We start from the raw sequence: 14,517 nt of genomic DNA, 5'->3' as shown, positions 1-14,517 counted from the left end.
TGGTCAGAAAGTGTCACATCTAGGGGGTTTTACGGGCCTGGAACCCCATTTTCATATATTGGCGGCTAATAATTTCATATTTTACAGTAGCCTACAATAAAATAGATTTCTCAATAATGGTGAAGACAACTTCATAATTTCGGGGTATTCATCGGAAAATCTAATCCGTCGAGCACGGTCATTTGCACAGTTTGTATATTCATATCGTTGCAAAATTAAAGTTGCTCTAGCTGTACCCCACATAGCACGCATTCCTAATTACCAAGAATAGTTACAAATATATTCCTCCAGAATCACGATTATTAGGCAGCTTGCTCGCAATGCCATTAAAATGTATGCTTTTACCACAACCAGGATTTTGGAGCAGCCGTAAATTTAAACTGCTCCGGCTCCGGCTCCGGAGCTTTCTTCTATCATACATTAGCTCCGGCTCCAGCTCTGGAGCCGCATTATTACCACTGCTGCGGCTCCAGCTCCGGCTCCGGCTCTGAAATTATTGAATTGGCCTGTATATATCAGGGCTGGTCAAGCCGCGGGCCAAATGTGGCCCGCGAGAGGGTTTTGCGTGGCCCGCGAGGTAATTTCCTATTATATTATCGAATATGAATTGCTCAGATTGTGAACTTGCAATGTCAATCAAAAATTACAAGTCTTTGCTGTGACATTTGGGATATTGATGACTAAAATATCAGTTCCGACGCATTGGCAGATCCAGGGTCCAGTCACATTTTCAGTAAATCGTCGTACATTACAATAAACTAAAATAGTAGTGAAATTTTTCTTCACGCCTCGCGTGTTTAATTTTCACACGATTTCTTGCTTGGTAGCCTACCCCCTACTGAAAATGAAAAAAACGTCTAATTTACCCGATTGAGTCTAACTGTATTCGCAATTACTGGAGAAAGTCTTTTCGCATATGCGCTCGCATAAAGATCGTCGATGGTGCAATGTAGGCACAAAATGATTGTCGCATATTATCGGAGACCTTCGATATTGACGTGGCCAGACGCCGAATAGTCGTGTCCTTGCAAGCTCAGCCTAGCACGCGGTATACAGTAGACCCGCAATATACTCAAGTAATAATATTATTGACCTAGTTTATTTATAAGCTTTGAAAATTTTACCCGCTTGGCGCTGCTAGTGGACCGCGCACTCGTTCGTCAATTGCATGTGCCCCTCTAGCCGAAAACGTTGGCCATTCCTGGTCTATATAGATTACTAATCTACCCATAGGTTAGTTATCTATAGTAATCTAGAGCAGCATTTCTCAATCGGTGGTCCGCGGACCCCTAGGGGTCAGCGAAACATTTTCAGGGGTCGGCGAAGCCTCTAAATTTGCTCAATGGTTATTAACCTAATTTGTATTTCTTTAAATCAGGGAAATCACAAGGCAGTTTCACTTCATCGCTGCTAAAACTTCAGGATTCACATCAACAGAATATACATTTTGTTGGGTTTGTGCAGGGTTGTAATTACTCGAGTCATGACTCGACTCGAGTCAGACTCGAGTCACGAATTTTTGGTGACTCGACTTGACTCGAGTCATTTTCTTGAAAAGGGAAAATGACTCGACTCGACTCGAGTCAATAATTGAATTGACTCGACTTGTACTCGAGTTATTACGCATGACTCGACCCAAGTCATTGACTCGGCATATTTTATATGACTTGAAGATGAAGAAATTTGCGAATCGTACTGGATAGTTCAACGCATATGACGAATTCTGCCGATATCGCTATTTGTCGCCACTGCTTTCGTTGCACTAGTCTGATATCAGAAATGCCGCCGTAAAAACAACAGACAATGTCACATATAATAGCAATGCATTGTACAAAATCATTCTGTGATGAAGAGGTAATAGATCCTCCGCAATCAAAGTACTCGAGACTTTTCAATTATACAAGCAAACAATCGAAGCAAAGTTCAATTAGAGGCAATGAAATACATCAGATGGTCAAGTATTTGGAAGAGACTGATAAGCTCATGTGTAGATTTGAAGGCGATAATTCTTCGCATTATTGTGCGACCAAAAATAATGAGTATCCAATCTTCAATGCTTGCCAATTCCCGTATCTAGTGCACCAGTGGAGCGTGTTTCAGTAGATGTGGATTTATTCTAAGGCCATGCCGCTATAACATATATGCGGATCTCCTTTCCACAAGTATTTTTGAATTGTAACTCATCATTAATTTGATCTGCTGTCAGTGAAAACACACAATACACTCCGTCCATTTGACGTTTTGTTAGGTATGTGCATTGTGCATGAATGTAATGAATGGCTAATGTTGTGTGATGTTTGTACAATAGGGTTGTTCAAAAATAATTTCTTATTCATTTTACTGGGTGGCTACTTGGTAAAATTGTTATGTTGCATAAAATGAACACTGAATCTGGTTCAATTTTAAAAAGTAGAATCAATGATACGAGAGGAGAATATTTTAGATTAGAAAATATAGGGAGTGTTTTTGTTGAGAAATTATTTCATATAATATAATTATATGCTAGTAGTAAGCCGACTATTTTTTCATATCCAAAATATTCCACTCTAATAAATTCGCTTTTTCTAGTTGGAATTGAGCCAAATTTGCTATGAATCATATTTTTACACAATATAACAATATCATGAGGTGGGCCGGTAAAATTCTGAAATCTCTATTTGTAGTTAATCCAAAATTTCCTCTCATATTAGTAACGCTCCGGCGGCTATTTCGGGAGCTGAGCAGGAAAGCTGACCTTTTTTTATTCAACCACCTGATAACATGAAAGAAAAACTATACGTCTACATAAATCTGCATCTGTTGATTCTGATTCTCTATCAGCTGGTATCTAGACGTGAATTCGTTAGTTCTATATCAGATAGTATGTAGAATGAATTCGTTTATTCTCTATTAGCTATAAGCTAATTCACGATTGAAAACATGAGTTTAACATGACTTCAATACTATGACTTGGACTCGACTCGAGTCATAACACTATGACTCGGACTTGAGCCTTTAAACGGTGACTTGAACTCGGACTCGACTCGGTGATGAATTGAAAATGACTCGACTTGACTCGAGTCAAAACCACAAAAGTAAGATTGACTCGTGACTCGAAACAATGTGGCTTGGTTACAACCCTGGGTTTGTGGTAAAATATAAAAGTCGCAGTCGTGCAGGTCAATCAGGGTGACTTTGAAATGTTTCTCCTGTGATATACATAACCAATATTCTGGAATAAGTTATAAAGATGAGCTGCTTGATAGAAACGACTAGGATGGACGTTGCATGTTCATTAAAAATATGTTCTCAATTTTGGTGCCTTATATATTGCGATCATGCCCAAATGTCTCGTCGTAAGCATTACGCGTTATTATTATATTGGCTATCACATATATTGGCGGAAATGGATTTTCGGCACTCGATCATATCAAATCGAAGACGCGGATTTTCGAGACACAATCACGTTTTTCAAGAACTGCAGCTACAGTGCTACAGATATCGATTTCAAATATAAGTCTACATCAGTGGTTCTTAACTTTTATTTTAGACACGACCCACTTTATGATAGAGAAAAATTTCGCGCCCCCCTTATCGTCATATCACAAAATCCAACCGGGATTCTAGCAACCCTAACAGATTGTTTGGTGGCATGGAAGGTTATGACTGTTGATGAGAGGATTAAAAAATATGAAATTCGGTCTCTATATATAGTAACACGCGTGAATTGGAGGTAAATCGCGCAGAGCGCGAAAAATATTTTCAGTTGACCGCTTCTTCGCGCCCCCCTTCAGATGCTTTCCTCCCACCCCTCAGGGGGGCGCCCCCCCCCTTCAGGTTGAGAACTACTGGTCTACATAATTTCTACGTATATAGTATGATGCTATTTTGAAGAAAAGACATTTTGCTGCTGTTTATCACTGACCTACAGTTAATATTTGCACAAGATATATGACGGTTGCACGATGATTGAGCTAGATTTGCTCTAAAGCTTTGGGGGTCCGCGCGGGTCCGTGACGGTTCAAAAGGGGTCCACGAAGACAAAAAAGGTAGAGAACCACTGATCTAGAGTCTGTCAGCCGTCAGTAACATCCGATACAGCAACGAAGACATAGGTGCCGCCGTGTCAGCTTGTGACGTCATAATAAATACTTGTCAATTGTCGATAACATCATAGTTGCACTAGAACGCACTTTTCTCTCTATGCCATTGCTGTGCATAGCATTAAAATTCAGGCCTGCTGTTCAATAATGATAAATCAGCAGATGTGGTTGTTGCATATATAATAGCATCTTATGAAATGCATCGGAGCCGGAGCTACTCCTCAAATAACGGGCTCCAGCTCCGGCTCCGGCTCCGGCTGAATTTTATGTAGAGCTCCGGCTCCGGCTCCAGCTCCGGGGAAAATGCACGGCTCCGGGGCTCCGGCTCCGGACTCCGGCTCCGGCCCCAAAGCCCTGAACACAACGTTATGTTGCGCCGAAGAATTTGAAAATTGAATAGTAAGTATAGCCAAATGATATTGGATACCAATAATATCCGCCAGTGAAGCTTATTGATTTTGCGCCTCAATGACGCCATGGAATTTTGATTGTGACGTAGTACTTGACATCGATGTATTGCTCGTTGAGAATTACAATTGAAATTAGGGTCAATATGCCTCATTTGTCGAAAAAGGTTCCTAACCCCTGAGCTACAGAGTCATGGCTGGCTCTACAAGACTAGATTACTGTAACCAAACGTATGACAATATCTGTGAAAAAAGCCTAGTTTCATCAATGCTGGAATGGAAACCATTGCAAATAATAATGACCATTATTTGCCATCAGCAACTAGAATGATCTGTTAATATTTTTAGACGACGATTCGGGGAAACCGGGACATTTTGTGATCTGATCAATCTGCTGTCACGTATGGAGACCGAACAACGCCTGGATGTGTTCAGAACAGCAAAAGATTTGAAGGACGCCAACGTCGGTTTGATAAATGATCAGGTATATAACTACTGGCATCCGAATTCTACGCATCAAAGCCTATAATATCATACTCCAGTGGCAAAGATTGATAGTACATGACAGAACGGGGAGGAAAGCAGTTTTGAGGTAAATAGTCCAAATGCGTTGTATCTTTTTATAGACCCACTAACGCGATGACTGTTTGAATTTTATTGTTAATACTGTTTGCGTACAAAATAGTGTGACTGTGTCGGCAACATTTAAGAGATGTTTGCAACATTTGAGGGCAGTGAACGGTGAGAACTCTAACGTTTATGAATACATAGTGCACGTAGAAGGCATAATTTCAAATAACATCTTTAGGTTCCGTCCAGTGTCGAAATATCTTCTGCTTAGCGATGGTTTTTCGCGTATTTGAAATACCATCCCTGTAAACAAACTAGCATTATTGCGCGTTAATTTTATACGTCATGTAATGTCGGCCAGTCGATTGGGAAACCAGGTAACGGCACACCATTTGGAAAATTTATATGTAGTTAACCTCAGTCGCACTCGAACCGATTTCGAATATGTTTTGACTGTGAACTATGAACCTTATTACTACAATATTTTGCGATATAGATACATCCCCTCATAGGACTATATAGGAAGAATATGGCTTCACATTACCATCAACATTATTTTCAACAACTTTGCGTACCATTTCACCAAAATTATTCCGGAACATTTTCTATTGGCCTATCAGGGATTTATAGTTCCATTACCGTTTAATGTGCTTCATGTACGAATCGCCAGCACCGTAACGACTGAACAGTGAATAATGACTGTGTTAATGGCAGAGTTCCGCGGTTTAAGTCAAACCATTCAGCTCTACCCCACCTCGTGCACCTCGTGCATTGAAACACGGACTGTTATTGAATTATAATACAAACACATATCCGCTTTAGTAGCTGTAATGTATACGCAGAGCAGTTCTGTCGGGCTTATATATACGAACTTATTTGAGGAAGTAACGATTTTGGTCACTATCATCGAGCAAGAATTTTTGTAAAGCTGCATTCTTTCGGTCTTATTATCCGACACCGTTCACCACTAGAACAATACGCCGTTTTCCTGTAGAAACAATACAAGTTCTGCTATGACGCGTTGAGAAGTTGTGAACACTCGAATGGTGCGAAGAATCAGAACCATTCGGCATACGAAAACGAACCTGCAACTACCGGTGATCGCGCGAATGGCCGGAAGAACTCTGACAGAACGTCACCATCTCAGAACAATTCACCTTACGAAAACGAACCTGCGACTACCAGTCTATAACAATGGACATCAGACCATAATGTATTCATATTATAATTCTATTCATTCGTGTTTTAGATGACCTATACGGTTGCATACATGCACTTCCATAATCCCCTATATATATTCATTCATTGTGAATATTGCGATGTCAGAAAACAATTAAGTGATACTTTATTGACCTCTTCAGCGAATAATCACCATCGTAGCAATTCACCTTTGTTTTAGTGTTTCGTGTGTGATATGAGTATCAAAGCAGGAAGGAGCACCATCCGCGCCAGCTCGCTCAAAGTGCGACGGAATTGTTCGCTGCGATAGATATAATATATCGTAACGAGAATTTGATTGCGATGGCAGTGTCAAAATACTCTCTATACATTTATAATTTCTGACCAATCAGTGATCGAACATTGTTCCTTGTATACGCGACGCATTTTGAAATATTTTTCAATACGCAATCGCCGTCCTCTGAATCAAATGATGCGCACCGGTTATCGGAATCGTAAAAGACACAAGTTTAATATGCTGTTCATAGTTGGTCGCGGTATTGATAAAATAAAAGTAATTTGAGTCCTTAAAGCCGGCGAGCATTGAACATTCCGTTGAGTCATCGCTATGAAATTAAAAGTCATAGTATTGAGAGATTTGACAAGCCACTTTTATACTGTGTAGCACTCACGGCAAACAAATTCCAAGAAAATAAATCGGAAATGTACAGCAATAAACGAATGGACATGTCCTGTTAATTTTCATTGCATTTTGATATTGTCAAATAGGAATAGGAATGGTAATAGGATGCTGTTTATTTTGGTCCTTGATGTTTTGCGACATATACTTATACACCGACTCATGAACCGGATGTTCAAACATTTTTATATATCGGGATCCCCTTCCAACACACAGTGCGTTGGCCCATTTTTATTTTATATGTAATGCGATTTTTCACTTGCTGTGCTTTGAAATTTATACCGTCAAATACCAATAACACTTAAATTCGTGCTCGAATAGAGAAACTTGTAGACAGCAAAGGTAAGTAGTTTAAAATTTGATAGTGAAAGTTGTCTTGATACGTTGGGTGTGTTATACCGATTAATGCAGTATATTCGGATGTTGACGCGGTGAAGAAAGGAACGTAATTGACTTGTTGGTGTTTAACATTTTTGCACACGGCCAAATAACATTCCAAACAGAGCTTGGGGATTTTCAATCAATCGTAAGGACTCCCCACCGCATGTAGACAGACATGGGGTGATTACTTTATGAATGTAATCGATTGCGATTACGATTACTTCGGAATCACGCGATTACGATTACGATTACGATTACAGCAAAATCAGGAAGTAGTCGATTACGATTACGATTACATTGGAAAAGTAATCACGATTACTCACGATTACATTTGTTTTGCTTAGGACTATAATCTTACATGATATATTGGAAGACAATACAAGGATTGCGATGAAAAGGCTTAATGAGATATCAACTTCCTTCATACATCATGCGTCATTTGCTTAATACGTCATAATATACCAATTGCCCAACTTTATAGTGGATGATTTATCGCATCCAACGATTTGCATTATTGCCATATCTTTACCTGCCGCACCCCAAATTCCTTAATAGGGTGGGGAGCGTGCTCGAAGGAGACTCAAAAGTATTTCGTAAACCAACATAAATTATAGAGTATTTTCGAGAATTTAATTAATTCTTGAAAATGTTCTTCGAGCTTTGAGATTCAAATGTCTCTAGTACAGGGGTCACCAACGCGGACCAAATGAGTCGCCCGCGGTCGCTGTAGTAGTGGTGGCTTTTGGGGTGGGCGAGGTGGGCGGTCGTCGGGGGGCCCTCCTGCTCGAAGGGCTCCTCTATTTGGATTATGCACTTTTTTCAAGGATAATAACGAATAAGCATGGAAATCCGTGTAAAGCAAGAATAGGATTCCGTACAGATGTGTCAATCATCATCAAATCTCTGCATTTGTTAGAAAAGTCCCGTATCCCGATAATCATCACGTCTCTGCATGCGGTAGAAGTACTTAGTTTTAATGTAGTCTATCCTTGCACACATGAAAAAATAGACATGGCCGAATCCAGCACCTGGCCAAACCCTGATAGGGGGCCCCCGGTAAGTCTCGCCCACTCCCCCCCCCCCGTTCGTAGGGCCACCACTGCGCTGTAGCAAATATCCAAATGAGAGATTTGAAAGTTGAAGCTGGTTTGATATGAGCAGCAGTTGAACATGGGTCGGCCGACCCCAAGGAACATACGAACGCAGTCGCTCGGAGCATTGCTTGTCTTCGCTCACGTAGAGTTAGTTAATATATTAGTTAATATTAGTTTATATTCCCTAGTCTCGACGCGGAGATTGGCGCTTCTGCGCGCACTGCAGCAACGCAACTGAGCTTGGAGGAGCTGGTGTGAGTCCCTGCGAGTGAGCGTTTTTTGTTCTTGGTAAGGGGCGGAAACCCCGCCCAGTGCTGTGATTGTCTTACTCTAAGTGAAGAAATCCAACTGAACACGGATAAACGACGGGAGTACGTGGTAACCCGTCGGTCGTCGCAATAATCAGTACACACTACACAAGAAGTAGCTTTTTGTTTCAAAACAGTTTGTGACCCCTGCTCCAGTAGATAGCTGGGTTTGAAATGCATACCTCCGCCCCTCAAGGAAAAACATACATAGGCTATTTTATGGGAACAGGCATTTCGGAGCCGGTCATTACCGCGCCACGATCCCACAACACACCAAAAGACGTATGCAGTTTCGGCCAACACGCAACTCCACGGGATGTGATACCAAAGAAATACCTTGGCCGAAACTTAGGGTATTCGTCCATTGTCAATAGCTGCGCTGGGTGGGAGTGACTAATAACTCCTGTCCTTCCAATCTGGGCCCACAATGCAAATGTCACCCGGCGCATCCACAAAGGAATAAAGCCATGACAATTTGTGTGTGCGTCTCACAAAAGATATTCTTTTAGTCTGCTACGTTTGGGCGAGTATAATATCTTTTGATTATACAACGGGCTGGATGTCGCGAATTAACAACATACAGTAATTATAACAACATACCAGATGCTATGAATATGAATTACGTGCCCCAGCTTTACAGGTAAATCTGACACTCGGGGCTCAGAGAGGTTATAAATGAATAGTAATATAATGCAATTACCAATATTATTGACGAAATTCAGTTTTGAAAATTGACCAACGGTTGGACAGGGGAATTGCTGTTTCGGCTGAATTGCTCATTCTAGCTACAACCCACGCTAACATGTCAGGCTATATAAGCGGATGGTTATGGCGGCAGGTCCAAATGCTAAGTAAAGAACTGTAAAATAACGATTGACGCCCGTTTCAAGTAGTTATATGAGAATAAGATATAGTTAACATAAAAATTCTGCCTTCAACTTAATACATATACAGCGAGCTGCTGTTACGAGAAACGGCTAAGCACGGCTCGGTTATGATATATATCAGCAGCTGTTTATTTGTAATGCTTCGTTGTGGAAACTGCAATGTTTTATTCGACGAGTACAAAATTCCGAATCTTCGTCAGGTGCACGTGCGTACGTAGGCCTCCTGCTCGCCAAGCAGCAATGGTAAACTGCGTTTAACTAAGCACAACCAAACATCAATACATAAGTTACTATTTGAAACTATAGGCAGAGTGGCGATCAATATCCTGCTGCGAGGTAGCGGCTTCTGTAGTGTATTGATAGCCTGATATACACCACGGGAGGTGTTACAATCACACTACAACAGTGTTTCCCAACCGGGGAGGAATTCCCCCCTTGGGGGGAATTTTGCAATTTTTGGGGAGGAATTCCACTTTAGAATTGTAACGGATTTTCCAAATTGTTCATGTCCGAACTGTCATGTGGTCAACCAGTTATATCCGAACGTATGCTCCTCATGGCTGTTTTTTGTTTGCTGAAAGTATGTTCAAATGCTATTTGAAATCTCTTTTTCACATACAAATTCCTCCCTTTTTTCAAACTAGTTCAGATGTGCTGCAGTTCACAAGACAATTTTGTAGGCCAGCGACGGCCTCTCAATCAACTATATCCTAAGCGAGCAAATGTTGAGCCGAATCTATCATAACAAGGCCTCTATTGGAAGTATTTACCTTATATTTTCAAGTCAACATTTTCAGACAGTGACAAAATATTCCAACGTCATCGATTCAAGTCAAAGAACAGCTACCCGATCGAAAAAAGGCATATTAAACTTGGTGCAATGTTGCCGAAATGTAATGGGTGTCCTAAATTTCAATGAGCTCCAAAAGGGAATCTGATCACGTGTATGTTATATATCAGGGCTGTAACTAAATCACGCGGCTCCGAGTCGCAAGTCAATCCACTTTCATAGTTTTGACTCGAGTCAAGTCGTGTTCTTTTCAATTCACCATTGAGTCAAGTCTGAGTCCAAGTCACAGAGCAGAGGATCGAGTCCGACTCATGGCATTATGACTCGAGTCCGAGTCCAAGTCACACCCCAGACAACACTGTTTGATGATATTGAATGATTTGGATTTATGATATACTAATTTTCCTCACTTTGAGCAGTTTCTTGTCGCATTGTCAAGTACAAGGATCAATAGACGAAATTCCAATAGGGTGGTCGCTGTACTGTTCTTCGAAATTACAATTAAATGTCGGTCTTGGCCGTCTTATAGCCTCGAGTCATATGGCTTGTTGCGAGTCATGCTCAATGACTCGAGTCCAAGTCGATTCAATACCCAAGTCGAGTCGTTTCCGTATTTTGAGAAAATGACTAGAGTCAAGTCGAGTCGTCAGAAAATGGAGAGTCGAGTCAGACTCTAGTTTGGTCAACCCTCCTATATACGAAAGTACCAATATTATTGGTCAAATGCATACGCAAACTTGAAAAAAAATCGCGAGACCAGCAAATCTATGCATACTGATTTTTCACAACAGTTTTAGTGATTGGTGCATGGTAAGCCGAAAACACAAATGGAAGTGTGGGGGTCTGTTGAATCGAGCGTTCCCAAATTTGTTTGATTGCAAGCAAGACCATTGTTTTTTGAGAATCAAAGTGTTATTACAGCACTGCTAGAAACAAACACTCGGTACCGCCCGTATTATTCTCTCAGTCAACAGGTGTTTGCGCGGTAAAAATGACCTAGTTTTTAATCGTCGGGCAGATTTATCCTAAGGGGGGAATTTTGGCTTAAATTTCGGCCAAGGGAGGCACGAGATGAAAAAGGTTGGGAACCACTGCACTACAATGTCCATCGCATGTCTGTTTACTATGTTCGGATACTTCTTACGCAATGACGAGAGGAGCTAATACTTCTGACGTAATAATGAGTCAATGGCGTTTGAAAACAGATGTTTGTGCTATCGCTAACGTGGTATATTATCTCATTCTTGTTCACGAATATTCAGTTTATATCATAGTCCTTTGTACAAACAAAAAGTAATCGTTCTTTCACAAAAAAATCGATAAGATATGGGAAGTAGTCGATTACGATTACGATTACTTCGGATTTTTTTCGAATGTAATCGATTGCGATTACGATTACTTCAAAATGCTGTAATCGTCGTAATCGATTACGATTACTAATCGCGATTACCCCATGTCTGATGTAGACCACCAGGCTGTTCCAGCAATAACAATTAATTTATTGTCACTATTCGATAGGCATAGCACGAAGTTGTACAGCATAGGTTGCGAAGGACATTTGAATTCAGGCCGACGAAAATAACAATAGCAATTTTCAAAAACAACCAAGTTGCATTGGTAAATTTTACATCAATAGTTTAGAAGCTTTATAATTTTGAGCCAATGGAAAAAGCTTCATTTGATTTTTCTTGTTTGGATGCGGGTGCATAATATTGTCATTTCTAAGCAGGAACGCACATGAATTTATTAAATGTTGTAGTAATAGAGCGACAATATGATGATGCGATAAAACCGTAGCCACTGACAAGGCTTCCCATAGTGACAATTTCTACATCTCGCCTGGTGTAACTCCACGATCAATATGTGAATTAATATACGGCGGACCATACATACACCCGTTTCCCTAATATTCCACGATCGGATATGAATCAAGATGAAGCATTGAAAATCAAAATTGCCGAAATTACAGCAATCCAAAATGTTTATTTTTAGTATGTTAACTGCATAACAATGCTTGTTCTGATTGCTTTTATGCGACAGAAGAAGGCCTGCGCCTACAGGCGTGCCCCTTATCGTCATATCACAAACCGCAACCAGGATGCCAGCAAACGTAACGGATAGTTTGATGGCATGGAAGGCTACGACTGTGAATGAGAGATTTTTAAATATGAAATTCAGACTAAATACAGAGCAATAACTATGAATCGGATGTAAACCGCGCGGAGCGCGAATAAAATTTTCAGTTGAGCTCAGCTTCGAGCCCCCGTCAGATGCTTTCACGCCCCCCAGTTTGAGAACTACTGCCTTAGAATTATCAAGGTGAAATATACTAAGAAAAAATGTCCTTGCATTATTTCGATTTTCAGTACACATTTTATCAATATTTTTAATAAGTTTTTTTAGACTCTCACGGGCCGCACAGAACGGCGTTGCGGGCCGCATGCGGCCCGCTGGCCGTAGTTTGCCCACCTCTGGGATAGAGTAACCCTAATAAAGTGTTAAAATCTTGAAGCTTTCGTTAGCTTTCTCAATCAATGAAACATCTTGGAGTAATGTGTGAATCATGGTTTCAGGGTATTTGTAGTATGTTTGTCAGCTTCGGCGCGTATGGAAACAAGCATATTTTGAACTTTACTGGAAAAATATGCTCTGCATTATCATCTAGCGACGGATCAAGTCACTACTTTCGAGTCCCAAGTCATCTCGAGTCATTCCACAATTTGAGTAGAGTCGAATCAAGTCACTTGCGTTTCGATGGTGACTCGAGTCAAGTCAAGTCACTCGAGTTTTGGAGGTGTCTCGGGTCAAGTTAAGTCAAGTAGCAAGTCAAGTCAAGTCGAATTTTCGAGGCATAGTTCATATTCATTGCATAATTTTACTAGCTGTTTGAGTTACAGATTGAGTCGCGATTAATTCTGAATCGAGTCGAATATAGAGTTGAATATGCACACAGAAAGGCGTCGTATCGCTCACGCAGAACTGTCTAACTACGTAAGTATAAGTTAGGTATAGCTCCCTGTCTGTAATTATCAGCCAAAATGCAGTACCTTAAATAGATGAAAATTGATATGATACAATATAATTTAAGCCTGCTCCAATTGTTGATGAGTAATATAAAAGTATAAACGACATTCGCTCGATTTTAATTATAAAAGAGGGTTTGCTATATGAGCAGTTTATAGAAGAGGTATACATTGATATTGGATTACTTTACTATTAGTTTACGACAGCGTTTGCTGTAAGCTCCGATCACTGCGTTTAACTTATTTGTGATACAGCAATGGAGGCTCGATAAAACGCACAATCATTGAGTGATTGGTTGTGCTAACATGTCACACCAGCGATCACGACATCTCCGAGATACAGCGATTTAGTTGATACTTCTCACTTGGTGACTTGAAATTGACTCGAAATATTGACTTCTAGTCACGAGTCAATCCGCTTTTCTGAAGCGTCGAGTCGAGTCAAGGTAATTCATTTTTTTAAAGTGATTCGATTCAAGTCAAGTCACACGAAAAAGTTTACTCGAGTCCTCCCACACTGGCACGTACTACAACAATAGGGAGGAAGACCTATAAATATCGACTAGGTGCGTTTAAAGGCGGATAATAACTTACCTGGATGATAGAAAACGCAACTTAGAAAGTCACTGATTTCACCAGAAAGATTGTGATTTCAATTCATGTACTTGTAGCCTACTTTGCATTCGATCAAAGAATATGGGAAGCATAGGAGAAAATTAACCTGGATATAACATATTTTATATTGCATTTTTCAGTGGTATCGTCCAATATGTATGGTCACACCTCACTCTATTTTAGGGACAAAACCGGATCCTATCGGTCTGGTAAGTTTCTACTTAATTTTTGAGTATGGGAATTTCTTCGGGTTGGGTGAGTATTGTAGAGGCTCATCGTGACAAATTATAGCGATAGTTTTGCGCAGGATTGTCTTCCAAAGAATAGGAGTGTCATTATAAATATTGTTGAGGAGACGACCAGAGCTGTTGAAATGCATCATATGTCATTTTATCTCTTTTATAAGCACCATAACGTGATTTTATAAATAAAAATAATCACAATCATAAATTTTGATATTATTACTCATCGACTTGCCGTCCCACCTGATCAAAACATAATA

The 14,517-nt window shown here is 40.3% G+C and overlaps 3 protein-coding genes across 6 annotated transcripts in view; 2 read left to right on the top strand and 1 right to left on the bottom strand.

The window, feature by feature from the left end:
* LOC145441422 (receptor-type tyrosine-protein phosphatase alpha-like) overlaps positions 1-6,446 on the top strand; it is a 131,428-nt gene extending 124,982 nt beyond the window's left edge. The window contains exon 17 of the mRNA XM_080319278.1: positions 6,145-6,446. Coding sequence (XP_080175404.1) covers positions 6,145-6,251 — 107 coding nt within the window. The 3' untranslated portion in view covers positions 6,252-6,446. The remainder of the gene's footprint in view (positions 1-6,144) is intronic.
* Positions 1-14,517, top strand: part of LOC145441419 (receptor-type tyrosine-protein phosphatase epsilon-like) — a 251,311-nt gene that overhangs the window by 130,828 nt on the left and 105,966 nt on the right. The window lies entirely within an intron of this gene.
* The window catches only part of LOC145441421 (uncharacterized), a 92,472-nt gene that overhangs the window by 56,004 nt on the left and 21,951 nt on the right, over positions 1-14,517 (bottom strand). The window lies entirely within an intron of this gene.

This window comes from Botryllus schlosseri, chromosome 6 (genome assembly GCF_051294905.1).
Source record: "Botryllus schlosseri isolate E-star chromosome 6, Bs_hap1, whole genome shotgun sequence".
Classification (NCBI taxonomy): Eukaryota; Metazoa; Chordata; class Ascidiacea; order Stolidobranchia; family Styelidae; genus Botryllus; species Botryllus schlosseri.
Note: the sequence above shows the minus strand (reverse complement) of the source record. Positions and strands in the feature narration are given on the sequence as shown.